The sequence below is a fragment of the Macrosteles quadrilineatus genome, unplaced genomic scaffold, assembly GCF_028750875.1.
Source record: "Macrosteles quadrilineatus isolate MER2022 unplaced genomic scaffold, UCM_ALF_1.0 Scaffold_2__2_contigs__length_208266976, whole genome shotgun sequence".
Classification (NCBI taxonomy): Eukaryota; Metazoa; Arthropoda; class Insecta; order Hemiptera; family Cicadellidae; genus Macrosteles; species Macrosteles quadrilineatus.
In genome coordinates, this window is record NW_026542595.1 from 19,919,495 (window position 1) to 19,937,709 (window position 18,215).

The 18,215-nt window shown below is 33.5% G+C and overlaps 3 protein-coding genes across 3 annotated transcripts in view; 2 read left to right on the forward strand and 1 right to left on the reverse strand.

Annotated features, from left to right (window-relative positions):
- Positions 1-8,454, forward strand: part of LOC128987341 (DE-cadherin-like) — a 483,101-nt gene extending 474,647 nt beyond the window's left edge. The window contains exons 22-27 of the mRNA XM_054408138.1: positions 732-871; positions 1,336-1,551; positions 2,930-3,065; positions 3,720-3,932; positions 4,183-4,335; positions 4,961-8,454. Of these exons, the coding sequence (XP_054264113.1) occupies positions 732-871; positions 1,336-1,551; positions 2,930-3,065; positions 3,720-3,932; positions 4,183-4,335; positions 4,961-5,103 (1,001 nt within the window). The 3' untranslated portion in view covers positions 5,104-8,454. The remainder of the gene's footprint in view (positions 1-731; positions 872-1,335; positions 1,552-2,929; positions 3,066-3,719; positions 3,933-4,182; positions 4,336-4,960) is intronic.
- LOC128983978 (E3 ubiquitin-protein ligase SIAH2-like) lies at positions 8,076-11,154 on the reverse strand. The gene is made up of 3 exons (XM_054403260.1): positions 11,107-11,154; positions 8,639-8,959; positions 8,076-8,114 (listed from the first exon to the last, which is right to left on the reverse strand). Exons 1-3 carry the CDS (start codon positions 11,152-11,154, stop codon positions 8,076-8,078), a joined length of 408 nt encoding a protein of 135 aa, XP_054259235.1.
- Positions 11,155-15,734: 4,580 nt separating this feature from the next.
- Positions 15,735-18,008, forward strand: LOC128983979 (uncharacterized). The gene has a single exon (XM_054403261.1). The coding sequence runs from the start codon at positions 15,735-15,737 to the stop codon at positions 18,006-18,008; it is 2,274 nt and encodes a 757-aa protein (XP_054259236.1).
- Positions 18,009-18,215: the final 207 nt, after the last annotated feature.

An 18,215-nucleotide genomic window follows, 5' to 3' on the forward strand; every position in this document is an offset into this window, starting at 1 on the left:
AATTTAGTTTATCAATGATCAGGAAATCATCAAACTTATTCTAAAACATTTGTTCATTTTTCAGTAAAATCTAAGTCCATGAATAATTGTGAAAAAGTTGTAAGGTTGTCCACACAAGAGAAGGGATTGTACAATTAGACTTTGGGCATTAACGGAAAGTACTTCATGCACGTAGTGTAATGGAAATGTAAAGTCAGAAGCTGTATTAAAAAAAAATTGTTTTGATCTTTTGAATACAGTACAATATTAATAGTTAGTTTACTAGAGTGCACCCCATGGTAGAAAACTCGACCAAAAATATTTACTGGGAAAACTTCTCTATTTTCACCCCCCGCTGTAAATAAAACTTATGATTAGAATATCTTCCATTTGTTTTGATTTTCCGTTTATATTTTGTTGTTATTTCGTCACCAGCATGGCAACCCATAAGGCCTAGGCTATTTTAAATTAATTTTTTATGCTTATTTTTGAGCTTATTTCAATTTATAAAGAGATTCTGCACATCTACAATATCAAATATCCTTCTAACTGTATGCGATGTGTAGATTTTACCTGCAATGCACACAAGCTGAAAAAAAGATATCCAAGAAACATCCTAAGTATTAATTAATATATATAGGAATAGCAATATTTTATGTTTTTAGATAAACCAGAAAATATTAAAAATCAGGCATGATTGTTATGATTTGATTAGTTGGCAATATACTTATAATTTGTTTGTTGTTGTACAGATTTCATGTCTCTGGAGTTGAGGGATGGCTACCCTGTATTGCTGGTAGACTTTGGCTCTGGGACTGTTAAACAAGAGCAGCGCCAGTTCAAACTGTCCGACGATAACACTCACCGAATTGACATTTACTGGAGCAAATCTGTAAGATCATACTCTTTAATAAAAAAAAATTGGATCCAACTTTAAAGAACAATTAATATCCATCCTAACTAAGTGTTTAAGAGAAAAGAGATTCGTATTATGTTAGTAAATACCAGTCATTCAGTCTGGACATTATAACAACTTTTTTTTTTATTTATATATTTTTTTATTAAAAAGAATTGTGTTTTGTTGTTGTGTGTTTCTATTGCAGTTAGATAATTGTAATCTACATCCAAACAAAGAAAAATGTGGTATAGCATTATTTAAATTAGATTAAATTTATCAGGACAGTTGTATCACATCACTCCATATAAAAACTATTTCTGGCAGAAGAAATGTTGTTATGACTTTTTACTGTGAATAATAGCCTGTGGGCTCAAATTTTATTAGGGTTAAGAAATATTCCAATTAGTCACTTGGCATTCCTTTAGGACATTATTATAGTAATGTTAATGTGCCAACAGTCGATCGAGCTACAGGTGGATAACTGCAAGCTACAGTCATGTCTAGCGATGGGACCTCCCATACCTCCCAATGAGCTGCTCAATGTCAACGGGCCACTACAGGTGGGAGGTACCTTCATGAAGCTGGCTGCTGTGGCTGAAGGCATGAACTGGAACTACAAACCTCATGACGAGGGCTTCAGTGGCTGCGTGTACAACCTCACCTTTAACGGCAAGGTTAGTTGCAAACTCAACAGAAGTTGGCCTAGTAGTAATTTAAATACAATTTTTTTATCTATACTTTTCTTAAATGAAATTGAGCTTTCTGTATGTCTTTCTCTCTTTTCAGTGAACAAGAAAATTCAACATGCTGATAATTTGCACTAAGATAATCTAAGTACTTAGATAAGCTATAGTGTTTTATTGTTAACTTAAGATCCCAGAGATTCTAGTTCTCAATATCTAAAAACTGTTCAACATCAGTGGCAACAAAAGTAATCTTCCATTCTTGATACGTTGTGACTTATGATTCAATTAATTTCCAAATCTCCCCGTATTAAGATACAATAATTGTGATCATCTACTACTGTTTCACGGTAACATCATTGTAGTGTTCCAAGATCATGATGTTTTTGCAATCGTAGGGGGGGTGTTTTCATTTAGGCCTATTGCTGGGGTTGTGGGTGGTGATAATGATGTTCTTGGGATTGCAGGGAATGTTCATGATTTTGCAGAGATCACAGAAGACAATGAGTATGTCTTTGCAATCGCTAGTAAAAATTTAAATTTTGCTATGTTTGTTGAATATGATAATAATGTATTCTCCATGACGGGGGATGTTTACAATTTTTCCGTAATCTTAGGAGATGCTCTCAATTTCACCACAATTAGGTGATACAATGATGATATCTTCTAAATCACAGGGGATGTTCAAGATTTTTCTGTCATCGCAGGAGATGATGATGTCTCTACAATCGTGGGAAAAGCTCTAAATTTCTTTGTGATTCGGGAATGTCATGATGTTTCAGCATTACGAAATATATTTTAGATTTTGCCGTGATCGCTAGAGAAGACGGCCATGTCCTTGCAATTGCAGGGGAGGTTATAAATGTAGCCCCAACAGCGGTAGATGATCACGATTGTGCCGCAATCAGGGATTACAGTCACGATGACGTGATAAAATGCACACTACTTTAATTGTATGACTAAATTTGCTGATTTTCTACTGGAACCATAAAAGTCATGTATGTCATGTGTCGAAACACTAAATAGTTTTAATGAGTGTAAATAATAATTCATATTTATTTTTGTTATATTATTGTAATTATGTATTGCATATATTTTTCATAGTTTAAATAAATGTAAACAAACTTAACTTTTTCCTTCAATAACCTATTTAACTACGAACCTACTATGACTAACAATATACCTTACAAAGTTAAAATCATCGTATAGCTTAGGTTTTTTGATATAAGAGGGTAGTAGTTTGATCTATTGTACTAAAAATAAGTAACATTGTTCACACTTGCCCAAACCAAAACAGAACCAATAGAAATTGCAACAGACACATCACTATGTATTATTAATACTAAATAAAGCATTTCTTGTTTTTCAGCTGTACAACCTGGGAGACCCAAGCCTCTCAAAGAACACAGACATCGGTTGCAACAGTGCAAACTCAATGGCAATTACTTTTGGCATAGATAGAAGTTTCCTCTTAGCCATATTAATTTGTCTAGCTGTTCTTACAAGTAAGTATGAAACAATTCCTAACTAATGTGGACTCAGAGTTCCTTTTCTCAAAGTTAAAAATATTCTTAGTTTAGGAACTATCTATTTTTTGTAAAACATATTTTTAGTTTAGGGACTATATATTTTATTTTGACCTCCTACTTTTCTACTATATCTTTGACCATCACAATGTTTTTCTCTTCTGCTACCTTAACAACTCATTGGCTCGACTATCTGGGTAGCTAAGTGGTTTTATCGCTTGCCTAAGTAATCATAAGATCGCCATTTCGGTCCTGAGAAAATTAGTAGATTTTTGATGGTTCAAAACTGGAACCAACTGTCCTTGACTTTTGGGGTTGTATTACAAGCAACAAGGTAACAAAGCTACACAAGGCATCTCACTCCATTCTATACTTTTCATCTGTCACTCATATTTGGGTTAAAAATGTAATTACCAACACCTAGTTGGCGTCCCTATCTCAACCGGTTATAATAACAATAACCATATTTATATCATGACTTCTTTCGTCCATCCTCACTGAGGTAAGCCATATTGCTATTTCAGGGAACTGTGGTTTGTTTTATCCAAACATCCCGATAAGAATGTCTCGTCTAAACTCCAGATTAGTGTTAACTGACAAGTACAGTTTGTTTACCAAATAAATGTTTTATAGTTCTGCTGCTAGCAGTCGTGGTCCACCGCAGGAATACTGACGATCTGCTTAAGGAACATGATGACACTAGAGAGAACATCATCAACTATGAGGAAGAAGGAGGTGGTGAAGGAGACATGACAGGTTATGACCTGAATGTGCTGCGTCTCCAGTATGACCATCCTTACAGTGAGAAACAGTTGCCTACAGACACACATCTCATACGTAGAGGAGGTTAGTTGTCAGTTACAAATTTCTTTCATTCATTTATTTGTATTTTACTTTCAAATTTAGGTGTAGGTGTCTTTAATTTTATTATTATTGATTTCAATTTCTCCTGCTGAGCACAATGTTTTATAAGTCAGATTACAATTCAAGAGCTTAATCCAATCCAAGGAATTATTAAGTTTTTAGTACATGTGTCTGTAATGTCCTGTGTGTGCAAGTCTTGTTAAAAATGACAATTATTTTAACTTTTCAATAGGTCCAGATGATGTCCCAGACATCTGTGGATTCCTTGATGGCAAGAAGCAGTCCGTGGATAACGACCCTGAAACAAATCCTTTCGACGATGTTAGACACTATGCGTACGAAGGAGATGGTAACACGACAGGGTCACTTTCATCATTAGCATCAGGTACGTCTGGGCAATCAAAGTAATGAGGTTAACTTAGGTTTAGTTTATAACAGGCTTAATAATATAGAAGTTGTTCTACCCGTGCTTCACAACGGGAATTTAATTCAGTGTAGAAGAACATACTCCCATAGTATCATAAAATATCCTCATAGATATAAATACTCTGTGTCTTATCAATGTTAGCCTGTCAAAAAATAGATTAAATTGTCGTTAAATGTAATCTGTAATATACTACCTATTATTGGCAATATGTTTATTCAAATGTTAGACTACCTTTTTGTTTATTTCAATCATGTTTAATAAACTAACAGTTGTTAATTGCATCGACCAGCTGTTAGCGAATTTCTTATATAGGGAATAAGCTATTACTTTTAGGTCTTACTGCTAAGACCAAGGCTCCACAATAAAAATAGGCCATGCAGCAGGATCCATGACGTCACACTTGTGGAAAGATTCACTGCCATATCCCATATGTTTTAGGTAAATAAGCTTGCTGTTTGTCAGATTTTAACGGTAAGATTTTAGTACAACTATCCTTTAATGTTGTGATGTCCAATTGTTGTGAGCGTACCTATGATTTTTTCAGTATTAGTATGACATTTATGAGGACATCTGTGTATTGCAGGTACAGACGAAGGTGACCTCAACTTTGACTACTTGTCCAACTTCGGCCCAAGGTTCCGCAAGTTGGCAGACATGTACGGGGAAGATCCTAGTGATGAAGAGGAAGACAACTTTCACAACGCAGCATCAGAGTCGTGGTGTTGAGGTTAGGCTTCGGCCTCGCGTGCCATTTCCCTCCAGCCACCGTGTGGCTCTTAGGCGATATTTTTTATAAACTGTGCACAAACATCGAAAACGCGTTTTCCCAAGTGTTCATTACGGTCGTTTATGTGTACTTATTAATTAAACATTCCTCTGTTACCCGGAGTTCGATCATGTACTTAATGTGCTTTATGATGCAGTTCGACGAAAACACATTCCTTTTTTATTTGATGTGACTTGAACGCGTCTAGAGTTTTTAAGGCAATATTTTTATTATATATGTGGATTTCTAATGAAATACCAAAGATATTTTTTGGTAAAGTCACTTTCTCGATTATGTTCTTTTTAATGAACATAACTCTGTGATTAAATGTAGAAACTATGTGACTGATGTTTTTATTGCGATCTTTGAGCTCTCAGAACTGAGTTAAGAGCTGAGAAGTGATGTTGTTATCACTCTAGTGTTAAATATAAGAAAGTATTTAGTATTCATTACTACCGTATTTCTGTTACTTGATTAATTATGTACATTACTTCATCATATATTTTCTTAGTTTTGATGGTTATAATAATTATTTTTGTTAAACTACTGTATAAATAGGGAGTTATAATTGTTGTTTTACCTTTTCTCAAATTTATATCTGAAATGTGACTGATTAATGTTAGATTTATATTGTCACATATGTTCCTACATGTCAAAAACCATTATTGTTTCATGAAAGAAAATATTAGATTAAATTGAAAGTGATATGCTTTTTAGACCCTACTCAATTTAAAGATTGTAAAAATGTAAATAGACCTTCGGACTAAGTAGTAGTGTTTAAGTAAACAATTTTTTTTTTGTTTTATCTCTATAATAACAGTTTATTTGTAGATTCAACCCGTAACTTCAGAATTTTAGTTTTATCTAAGTGCAATTACAAAAGGGAAATGATAATAACTTGTTTGTTTGTGAATGTGTCAAAGTCTCTCGAACATACATCTTTCGTTTTGATACCAAATTTAGATCTAGCCTCTATGACTAATCTCCAAGTGTATCCTAGTTTTTACTAAGTTAACAAAATACTGATTTAACACGTTCGCTGCTGCGTGGTTGTAATCAGCCGTTCCCATGATTTAACCATAGACTAACCAACACAAGTAGACTTCTCATCCCATTGTAAATTTTGAAGCACGTTTTTCGTGTCTAGTTCATGTACGTGACACAAAGGCGCTAGTGTCGACGAAACTTTGTTTCTATTATTTTAGTGTTAATTTCTTGATTTGTGCTTTACTGTTTGGTTATATAACTAGGGGACAAATTATTGTTTATGATTAGATGGTATTATTTGGTTAAACCAGGTTTTAAATGGCTGTAATAACGGGAAACAAATTGTAAACAAAACACGACCTCTACATAAACCGTACAGAACTAACAATAAAATTGTCTTCAGCTGTTCCATAAGGATGAGAAATCTACTAAGGGAGTATGTTTTATCTATGATTTAACTTAGTGAGCTCAGCCATTTACGCGGAACGTTATGATCGTTGCCAGCCATTAGCTTTGAATGCAAGCTTTATATAGGTGTAGGTTGGTACTAAAATTTCCCGTAAAATCCCATCTTGCAATGCTTTTGTCCTGGTTTCGAATATTTTCTCTCTTCGAGCCACATTACAAAGAAACCAGGCTACGGATCCAGCCAGTGCTGCTACCCTTGGGTGTTTCAGTGAACTACGTCCACTCTGGGGGTAATGCAGCACAATAACCCCCCCCCCCCCTTTTGTGATTTTTCAGACTGAAATATTTGAATGCCAATTGCATTCGCTGATTCGGCCTTTCCGGCCCATTGGCAAGCGCCTGTATGATGTATGCTGCAGTGAGCGTGTTAAAAAGTGTTAATGTGACCCAAATACATAAAAACTATAAAGTAAGGTGAATTTTCTTTTTTTTCCAAAGAAAAGTGTTGGCATTTCTGATTGTATAGACATAACGCATGCTTATTTTCTTTATTTATCTTAATTTCAATGTATTAAAATACAACAAGGAGACTTTGATTCAGATTGCATTTGTATTATATTAACATATTTGGTGAACAATTTATTTTTAATATTTGCTTTATACAATATATATATATATCATTCTTATTTCTTCATGTTATGTTTTAAAAAGTTTATCATTATTTTCTATATGAACAAATCTATACACTATATAGCCCTTTAGAATGAGTATTCATAAAATATGACTTTACCATTGATGGTGTGGGCCTATTAATTAAATTTTAACTTGGTTCCAGGGAAACTAATGATGGAGATTGCTTGGTGTTTGTTTGCCTCTATGTAGCTTACTACTCTAACCAGATGTAGATTTCTGAATTTAACCCAGTATTTAACTGTGCTTGATATCGAGGAGGGATGTTTACTATGAAGTGTTAGTGTTATAGTCATGATACAAGTTTTACACTAAGAATCTAGTCGATTATTTTAGTTATTTATTACCTTTCTAATATTAATTCTAAATTGTTCACCTCATATTCAGTCTTAAGTTAGTTAATAAATCGATATGGTTCCAAAGTGATCATATTAAAAATAATTTGAGCTTTTAAGAGTACAGGCTTTAAATGAAAGTCACTCTTTTGAGCATTGCAAGTGACTAAGGCTGTCTGACAAATGATATACTGTATACGTGTTGGTGCTAAAGTGTTGTCGTTATCTGCACAGCACACCTAAATCAATTGTTGCCATTGTCTTTGAATAAAACTGAACAATTTAATAAATTATAAATATAGTTAAGTTATAATAGTTTTAATTAATAGGGAATATCAATATTGGTAAACAACCAAACAAAAATTTTAATTATTTATTTTTTTTAATTTTAAGTAAGTTGTATTATTTTGTTTTTAATGTAACTTATTTGCATGTTGTTAAAATAAAGTATTTCTAATTTTATATTTTTTATACAGAAATATGCATGAGAAACATGAGTTATCACTCAAGATTTAGGCAGCCAGGATAGTGTTGTAATTGCTGGGGGCCAACTGTAAGGAGTAATTATTATTATTGTATATGTTATTTAATGTACGATCTCATTGTTATTATTTGCACAATGTAAAATATTATATCAAATTTTGTATATAATTTTCTTAACTGGAATAATGTAAAGTCTTGGAAGTTGTTTATTATTTAATTTTTTTTTAGTTGCCATGTATAATTTTGTACAAAATAAACAAAATTTATAATAATTTTACCTATTGTATGTAGAGTGTCGTGCAAGTAGTCTTGTGGAAGCATATTCTTGAGTTAAAAATAATTGTATGCCCAATGCATTCACTGTCATAGGTTTAGTTTGATATTTAAAATACAGGACTTTTTAGATAAGTGTATGATTTTCTTATACCTTACACAGTACAATCAAATAAGATTATTTTACGCCACACTATGTTTTAACAAACTTGCTCAGAAAACAACTGATTGCCGCAAGCTTAATCGAATGGGGTTTCATTACGTTTTTCAAGTGTTGGAGTAAGTCTTTGACACACCCACTCCACTTACACGACCACACCTTACACTCTGTTGGTCGATATTCACAGTAGGTCTGATGCTCATGGTTCACGATCACTGAGACACAGCCTTCCTCAGCATAAGGGCAAAGCTTAGGAATGAGATCTAGTAATTGGTTCAACAAGGTGTTCTTATGAAGTGCCAAGGCTAACTCTTGCTTACAAGTTGGACATTTGTCTATCTTTCTTGCACATGGTCTGCATACTCCATGTCCTTTCATGCATTGTCTTAAGGTGGAATCCATCGTCTCAGAGCACACTGGGCATTCCAAAACCTCTTGCAGCTCATGTGCCAGCTGCTTCACTTTATCTTGTATGTTTTCCTGTAAATATGAATCTAACAAAAAACCACTAAGTGGTAACACTTTCCCCGCCAAGTCAGCAATCCAAAAAAGTTAATAAATCATTACTTTTTCCGCCAAGAAAAACAATGTAATGTATGTAAGTTTGGCAACTTGGCGGCAGACTTTTGCTTGGTTTTTTTCATTTAAGTTATGTTCGTGGATAATTTCACAAATCAACTTCTCTAATTAATTAGTCCAACTAAGTATAATTTATGAAATGTGGCACAAATAAGGTCAAATTTTGTAAAATAAGCTCTCACCTAGCAATGTACCAATGGGAGGGATACTTGCTCAATGAAACTAGTTTTATGGTATTTTTTAAAGGGATCGAGCAAAAGTCTGCCGCCAAGTTGCCAAACTTACATACATTACATTGTTTTTCTTGGCGGAAAAAGTAATGATTTATTAACTTTTTTGGATTGCTGACTTGGCGGGGAAAGTGTTACCACTTAGTGGTTTTTTGTTAGATTTTATTTATTTTTGTAGAAAATTAACAGTTAAAATAAAAATCCTCTTTTCTCTGATATATAGACCACGGCACAACTACATCTCAATTAATTTCAATAATATTGTTAATGTAGAACTAAATTCTACATTTTTGGTCTTATCTGCTTTAAACAGATTAAAAACTTTTTGACACACGTACCAAAATTACTATTTAACAAACCCACTGGGCTTAAACTCAGTTTCAAATTTCATCAATGCTCATCTTGAACAACATAAAATGTGTTGATGTTACATAAGTGTTCTAATAATTAAACCCGTATATCTAAAGACTAGTGTAAATTGAGCCCTTATTAGAGATGTAAAAATGTAATCAAACTAATTTAGGTTTGTTAGAAATAGCGGTAAGGCAAAACAAATATTGAATAACTCATTTATCCTAAATTTACATATCACTTTTTAATTGCTTGTTTAACATATGTCGAGTGATTTTCCCGATCGTTTTATTTGTTTTAGTGTATCAAAACATAGAACAAACCTTAGTACTAGCGTACTAGTTCTAAGTTTCAAGTTCCTAGGTTTCATATATTTTGATAAGTAGTATTAAACTGTTAAAAATGACGAGCTGCTGTACCAGTGTACCATCGGTACACTGCATTTTTCAATGGAAAGTATCGGGGAATATCACTGCTCTAAGTAATTTTATATAGTAAGTAGTTCAAATCATTCAGTATACCTGAAAAAAATACTTTATAAAAGTATTAAAATAATTTTTCAGCTGTTCCTATGAATTTCTCTAACATTTAATTAATTAAGATTTAATCGCAGCTGGTCCTTCTTTTGTTTTGATTTTAATCCCATGTTATTTAAATGGGCCAAACTCGTACTTTGAGGGCTTGCCAAGGGTTTATGGGTCAACGCACCGACTTGAGACCCTCAAAAGGCACATCTACACGCTAAGGGCTTTCAAACAACATAAAAAACATTAAAATTGAGCCAGTGGTTTGGGCTGTAGGTCCGTCAACATTTAAGGAGAAGAAGGAGAACACGGAAAATTTGTGAATTTTCAAACTAGTTTTTCTTGGCTCAAACACAACCGTTTTTTAAATTCTTTTTTTTAATTTTGTTGAGAATGATTGCCCCTATCCAGTAGATGAACAATTATTTTAATAGCTTTTGTTTCTTCAGAGCTATAGACGAGTAAAAAAGCCACTTTGTCACGTCATGTATATATACACTGCAGCAGCTGTGTACCGCTGGGGGACTTGGCGGGGCGGAACGCTGCCGCGTTCCTTAATTGAATACTAGAATTTGAAAATTGTTATAGTACCGTAGCCTATCAGCTTTTATCCTATGCTAGCTGCTGTACATGTGCTTTGCTACAGCAATAATTTACTTAACAACACGGGTAACGGACCAATGAGGTTCAAGGATTGAGAAAGAAGAAGTAAAATTGTAATGCTTCGAACTTCAGCTAATCAGAGTTTACCAATTTAATTGTTATATTGGTGCAATTAGTGATTGACACAATGAGTCGTTGCATCAATGTCAGTGGCAATGAGGAGTTATAAACGAAAACATACCAGTATAAAAAAAAACAAGTAATCTCTTATAACTTCTCTTAGAAGTGTCCAGTAGTGATTAGAAGTAATTAAAAACTGGTCGTAGGTAAAGTAGTGTACGCAACTAGCGTAAATAGTGTTGACACTCCCAGCATCACTTTGTAACATCATTAAAACCCGTGATATACCTGAATTAATTTACAATTTTCTATTGCTCTGAGTTAACTTGAACTAAATTCATTGATTCATTAGTCCAAGTTCAAAAAGAGGGGGGTTTACTGAATTGTCCATGACTAAGGGCAGTTGATAAGCAAGTGGGAAAATTATTATTTCTCATATCCCTTTTATTTGTATTCCATGCGCGATCTCTTCGAGGCATCTCACAAAAATTACAAATTCTAATAAAACATTATAATGAAAACACAAAATCTAACTTAAGTAGTTTTCTTCTTTTTTTAACATATAAAATTACAATATTTTACTTGAATTCACTACACGTCACCAACTGTAACGATAACCTCATTTTCGTATGGATGTAAACAAAATTGGGTACTTTCCTTTAAAGGGGACATTCATTATTATCGATGATTTTCAATCGATATATTGATATTAACGAATTGAAACTTATCAGCTGACAACTACGATAAATAAAATATTGTTCAGTATAAAAAAAAAAATTGAAATGAAACTGCTCCAAACCAACCTAACAAAACTTAACCAAACTTGCTGTAACATTTAAAAATTCCGTTTAGTATTCCCCATATACCTTTTCTGTAATCAAACGGAATTTTTAAAATGGTACAGCACATTTGGTTGGTCATGTTAGGTTAAAGCAAAGCTTAATTGGAAGGCACATATCTGGACTAAAAGACAACATCTAAATTTAAAAACAACTAAACTTGGCTTCTCGGATCTAAATCACAACTCAGTACACAAAATAAATTGTTACTGTACAAAACAGTTCTAAAACCAATTTGGACTTATGGTATTCAAGTGATAATGCCGCAACGCCTAGGTCTAGCCTGAAGTAATGTGAAAAACAATCCCAGACTCGTGCCTAGCGTCCTAGGACAAAAAAAAAAAAAAAAAAAATCAGCTTTGGGGATCAGCAAGTACCTCAAACATTGAAATTATTCAACGTTACCAATCAAAATTATTACGTAAAATTGTCAACGCTCCTTGGTTTGTTACCATCAACAGAACACTTCACAATGATCTTCAAATTCGAACAGTAAAAGAAGAAATTACAAAATCTAGTGAAAAATACATTATAAAATTTGAAAATCATTCAAATCATCTTGCACTTAATTTATTGGACAATCACAACACCATTTACAGACTGAAGCGACATACGATATTGGACCTACGATTCAGATTCGGCAAAGTGTTATCAAAATTCTCTTTGTTAGCTAGTGTTGACGGTGGTCAATCACTAGCTCATGTTCTTCAAGTTATTTTTGTATTACTATTTATATCATTTGCTTATTGTTCAACTTGAACAGATTGTAAATTAAATAAAGTTAAAAAAAATGTTAGGTTAGCTTAGAACAGTTTAAATCCATAATAGACTAGATTTTAGCCTGAACAAGATCAGTTGTCAATCTGTAATGGATCGTAAAGGGAAACAAAAATATCGATATATCGATTAAAAATCATCGATAATAATGAATGTTCCCTTTAACAGGAAAGTATCCAAAAGTGTATCATGGCCAGCTGTTTTGATATAAAATAAAAAGGAAACTTAAAGAATTTCAGATTATTGACAATAGAATTCAGCACAAACTCTTAAATTTTAAAGGTCTATAGGTTGAAGGGCTTTCGCAGGATATCATCCAAACCTGCAAAAGTCACCCAGAGTGAAAATTTAAAAACGTACGTTTTCAGGAAAAGCACTTTGCAAATTCTTTTCCCCTTTTTTCAAAACTTTTATTATTATTTTATTTTCATTAACATTTGAAGTTTCATAAAATGTCCATGGTAACGCAATATCTTTGGTAGTTTCTTTTTAAAAGAGCATCTTTAGTGGAAAAACACAAAATCCTGTCACGACCATAACGGACGTTTAAATGAATATTAAAAATAGTTAATATTATTTTTATAACTATGTTTTGCTATAAACTTATTTACTTTTATGACCATTATACAATAAAAAGGTCACTGAGCTTTTGGTATATTTGGTATTTCTAGAAAAAAATAAAAAACTCAAAAAAATGAAAAAAGCCAATAAAATCTTTTTAAGTTTGTATAACTCCGAAAAACCTTACCTGAGACCCGAAAAATCGTTATGTTTGTATAGAGGTGTGCTTCTTTTGTGTATAAAACATTGAAATATGACGATATTTTAATTTTTGAAATTTTTATGATAGAAATCATAAACGTGATGGTCAGGGACAAGCGGTACGGTCGTGAATTGTCTGGAATAATCTAAATCTTTCTAAACAATCCTTCAATTATCCTGTTATTTATAGTAAAAATATGTGTTTCAATTGAACTAAACTGTTCAATTTACAATTATATTAAAGTTATTGTCACGACCAAACACACTATAATCCATAAGGCTGGATTGGTCGTGAAAAAACCATGGTCGTGAAACTTTGGTCGTGAAATTACGTGTTATTTGGCTCTGTTCTGGCGGTAGCCCTGCACCTCATGTTCGAGGATACAAAGTGGACTTCTAGGTTAATCTAGCAATTGAAATATCTTATAAACAAAAATTAACACCATGTCTACTTCATCGAATGACTACGTACGGTCATGGACACACCAAAATTACAAAAAACACAATCTTTCCTTTATTAATCTTGTAATTCCTCCTTTCAACTCGAAACGACCGGCACTACAATCCTGACATACACCCCGAACTAGTCTCTAAAACCAACTGACTCCATCGACGCCAGGCTTGCCACTGTCGTGCTCCAAAGTTGAAAATTTTTCCCAAATGGTCGTGACGCCAAATCGAGGGACAGACTTATTTTGTCATGGTAGTCAGTTTGCAATGACAAGAAAATTATAATATGCTCCTTTTTTGTAAGTTTAATAACCATTGATGACATAAAAATATGGCTTTATATATTTCGGCATGAATAATTAGTCTAAAAACAGCGTGAAAGTTGGAAAATGCACCCTAGAGACACGTCATGGTCGTGAATTTCGAGACTTTAAAAATACGAAAAAAATACCTAGAACCTATTTAAAACCAAATAAATGTGTGTAACATGTTGCCCCCGTCCCAAAAAATATTGAAACGCATAATAATAAACTACAAATCCAGTATCTACGATGTAAAAGGCCAGGGACATGAAAACGTACGTTTTTAAATGTTCACTCCACATCTAGAAGATAAGAGCTTTAAATTTATATGCCTATAAAAATAGGGGTCAATTTGCTAAATAAAAATAACAACAATTCTTAATATGAAGGCTTTGAAATACATATCTAGCTGGTTTTTACAATATGTTGTATAACTAAAGATACTATAGAGGTCGGCCAGTGGTCGAAAACTCTACCAAAAATATGTAATGTACAGACTTTTCCCATCCCCCACGAGGCTTCTCTTTATTTTGCTGTAAATAAAACATGTGATTGTAATTTCTTTCATTTGTTTTGATTTTCTGTTTATATTTTGTTGTTATTTTGTCACCAGCATAAGTTAGCAACCCATAAGGCCAATGTTAATTTTTGTAATCTTAGTTTCAAATTCATTTTTTGTGCTTATTTTTTAGCCTATTTTAATTTAAATGGATTCTGCATGACTACAGGAAAATATCTTTCAAAGAGTATGATGCGTAGATTTTCCCTTCGATGCACACAAGCTGAGAAAAAAGGTTTTTAAGAAACATGCTTGATAGGCCTATATAGACTGGAGGTCGTCCAATGGTTGACAACTCGACCAAAATATCTAATGTACAGAGTTTTATATTTTCACCCCTCGATGTAAATAAAACATGTGATTGGGATTTCTTCCATTTTTGTTTCAATTTCCTGTTTATATTTCGTTGTTATTTGTTGTTATTTATTCGTTGTCACCAGCATGTCAACACATAAAAAGCCCCATATGTTGGAAATTGAGTTATTTTTTATATAGTACAAATTCAATAATAATCTACATCAAATATAATAATTTGTTAGTCTTTGTTTTTATGAACAGATGTTTTATGTTTTAATTTATTTAAACAATTGAGAAGAGTTGTGGTAAGAATTAGAAAGTGATCAAGAACATAACAATACAGAGAAAATGTTTTAAATATTGTTATTTATCAGAATTAAATCAGTTCTTTATTAGATGAAGTGTCTGTAAAAGACACTTACAGTACAATGGAATAAAACTTTTCAATTCTCTTCCACTTTCTCTTAAGATAGAACCAAACCTTCCAAAATTTAAAAAACGATTAAAATCTCTTTTGATAAATTTTACCTCTTACAGCGTCCAGGAATTCTTAACTCATATCAGCTCTAGGAATTCGATTGTAAATGTTGATTTATAAGTCTTTGATGTAATTTGTAGTATAATGTAAGCCATTTTGTAAATACCTGTATATATTGTAGATCTATGTAAGGCATCTTTTAAAAATAATGTGACTTAGCTAATGCAACTCGTTTTGTTAAATTTTTGGCTAAATAAATGATTTGATTTGAGATAATATTTTGTAAAAGTTCTTTATTTCACGCGAGTTCTAACATAGTGGCGACCGTGACAGGACTTTTATAATTAAAATTCAGAGTAGGACCAAGCTTATATTTTACTTACAATGGATAAGCTAAGGTCAATAAAGACTGAAAGGACTCAACTAAGAAGAACTTTTACAAAGTGCAGAAATGAAATGGACAAATTACTGGCTGAAGATATTAAAGATGAAGTAACAATTAAAAGTAATCTAAACAAGTTGCAAGATAAAGCTGAAAGGCTTTTTAAGCAAGATGAAGACATCAAGGAAGCCTTGTTTGAAAATCTTGCAACAAAAGAAGAAGACTTAGAAGATGAGTTTGATACTACAGAATCTTACAGAGACATGTTATCTTCAATGAGAGCTTATGGCCATTTCATTATTCAGGTTGGCCTAAGCCAACAGTCAAGAAGTGAAGTCGGGGATACCGTTCACAGTCTTAAATTAGTATCTAAGAAGGGCTTAAGTCTACCTAAATTACAATTAAACCAGTTTGATGGAGATGTAAAAAATTGGATAGGGTTTTGGGGGCAGTTTAAGAAGGTCCATGAGGATCCTGATCTAGAACCTGAGGATAAGTTCCAATACCTCATCCAATCTTTAAAACCAGGATCATCCCCTAGGGAATTAGTAGAAAGTTTCCCCCCATCCAGAACTAATTATGTTAAGGCCCTAGAACAATTAAAAGCAAGATTTGGTAGGGATGACTTTTTAATAGAAGTATATGTGAGGGAACTGCTCAGTTTAATGCTCCAACAAGCAACGCTAGGTCCTAATACTAAACTGTGCCGACTGTATGACAAACTAGAAACACAGTTAAGGGCACTTGAAACTTTAGGAGTCACTTCAGACAAGTACGCTTCAATGCTGTATCCTCTGGTAGAATCTGCTTTGCCCGAAGAAATATTACGAGCCTGGGAGCGGCATCGTTCAAGTAGGTTACTACACACACCTTCAACTTCTACATCGTCAGATCTAGTAATTTCTAGTAATTTTCTAGAAGAACTTCTTGATTTTCTAAAGGCTGAGGTGGAGAGTGAAGAGAGGCTGGCGCTTGCTCGTTCGAGTTTTAAATCTGCCACTCCAGGAGACAACAACAGCAAATGCAGCAGCCAAAAGAAAATGTCAACTGTACATGAAACTCGTCAGAATGAACCTACGGTAGCAGCTCTATTGACAACTGGTACAGAGGGTCCTAGAAGGTTGGTGAGTAACTGCACTTATTGTTCTAAAGGAGGGCACAATGCTCAAGATTGTTCATATTTTCAAAAATTAACTTTAGATGGAAGAAAGGAGCATCTGAAAAAGAAAAATTGCTGCTTTGTGTGCTTGAAGCAAGGTCACTCAGCAAAAAAGTGCAAGGTGTTTGTCAAATGTCTCTTCTGTGGTAAAAGGCATTATGGGATCATGTGTAGGGACTTATATGAAAGTAGACCTCGATCTAAAATTGATGTTGACAAACCAGTCTTACTGCAGCAGAGTATAACTAAGCCTAAGTCAGAGATACTCAGTAATTTAGGAAATGGTACAGGAGAAACTCTATTACAAACTCTATTAGTTAAGGTTGCAGACGAGAAAGGTAAAGAGTATTTGGGAAGAGTACTTTTAGATCCAGGTTCACAGAGGTCCTACATTACTAAGGACTGTGTCACTAAATTGGGTCTAAAAGAAACAGGTAGTGAAGTCATTAATCATAGTTTGTTTGGCGGGGTAAATCTAAAACAAAAATCTCATAAAAATTACCTAGTGACTCTTCAGAATGTAAATAACTCTTTCAAGATCTCTATTCCTGTGACAGATCAAGAAACAATTAGCAACCATGTACCTAGGCTTAAGAGTGAAGAGTATTTCGACATCTTGAAAGAAAAGAACATTATTTTAACTGATGTAGGTGAAAATGTACCAGATGTAAAAATGTTACTTGGTGCAGATGTGTTAGTGGATTTGTATACAGGAACTATCCAGAGGATTGACGACAAATTAGTTGCTATTGAAACGTACCTTGGATGGACCGTGATGGGAAAACAACCCATCAGTGGAAGTCGTAATACGTCTCTTCTAACTTTATTTTGCCAGAGTAAACCAGAATTCAGAGATCTAGGGAGCTGGGAGACAATCAGAAGAAGGGATCCTATTGGGGTGAAACAGAGAGACTCCATTGATGCAGAAGTGTTTCAACTTTTTAAAGAAAATGTAGCGGTGAACGTTGAAAACAGATATGAAGTCAATTTGTCATCAAGCAAAAGACTAAATACTCCTAACAAATTAAGTGACTGTGTTAGAGAAATTGTTTCAGATCCAGCAGAGTCGACAACGGTTCATCAATTGCTGCATCGCGGCGATGCCATCGCCCAGTGACAAAAGACAGTAGCTTAACTACAAAAATAAAGCCAGTGTTTGATTGGTCTACAAAGAACAAAAGAGGTAATTCTTTAGACAAATGTTTTGCAAGAGGTTCAAATTTCTTAAATTTAATACCATCCCGTGTAATGACATTCAGGAAGCCGCTGGATTGGAAAACCATGAAACAGAAATTTGAAATCCATCAAATAACTTGGAAGTTCG

Coding starts and splice junctions, on each gene's coding strand:
- LOC128983978 (XM_054403260.1), bottom strand. CDS start 11,154: ATGTTACAAAGTGATGCTGGGAGTGTCAACACTATTTACGCTAGTTGC. Junction 8,960..11,106: donor ACACTATTTACGCTAGTTGC/GTACACTACTTT, acceptor TCATATTTACAG/GAAAACATACAAGATAAAGT. Junction 8,115..8,638: donor ATCGACCAACAGAGTGTAAG/GTGTGGTCGTGT, acceptor TACTCCTTACAG/TTGGCCCCCAGCAATTACAA.
- LOC128983979 (XM_054403261.1), top strand. CDS start 15,735: ATGGATAAGCTAAGGTCAATAAAGACTGAAAGGACTCAACTAAGAAGA.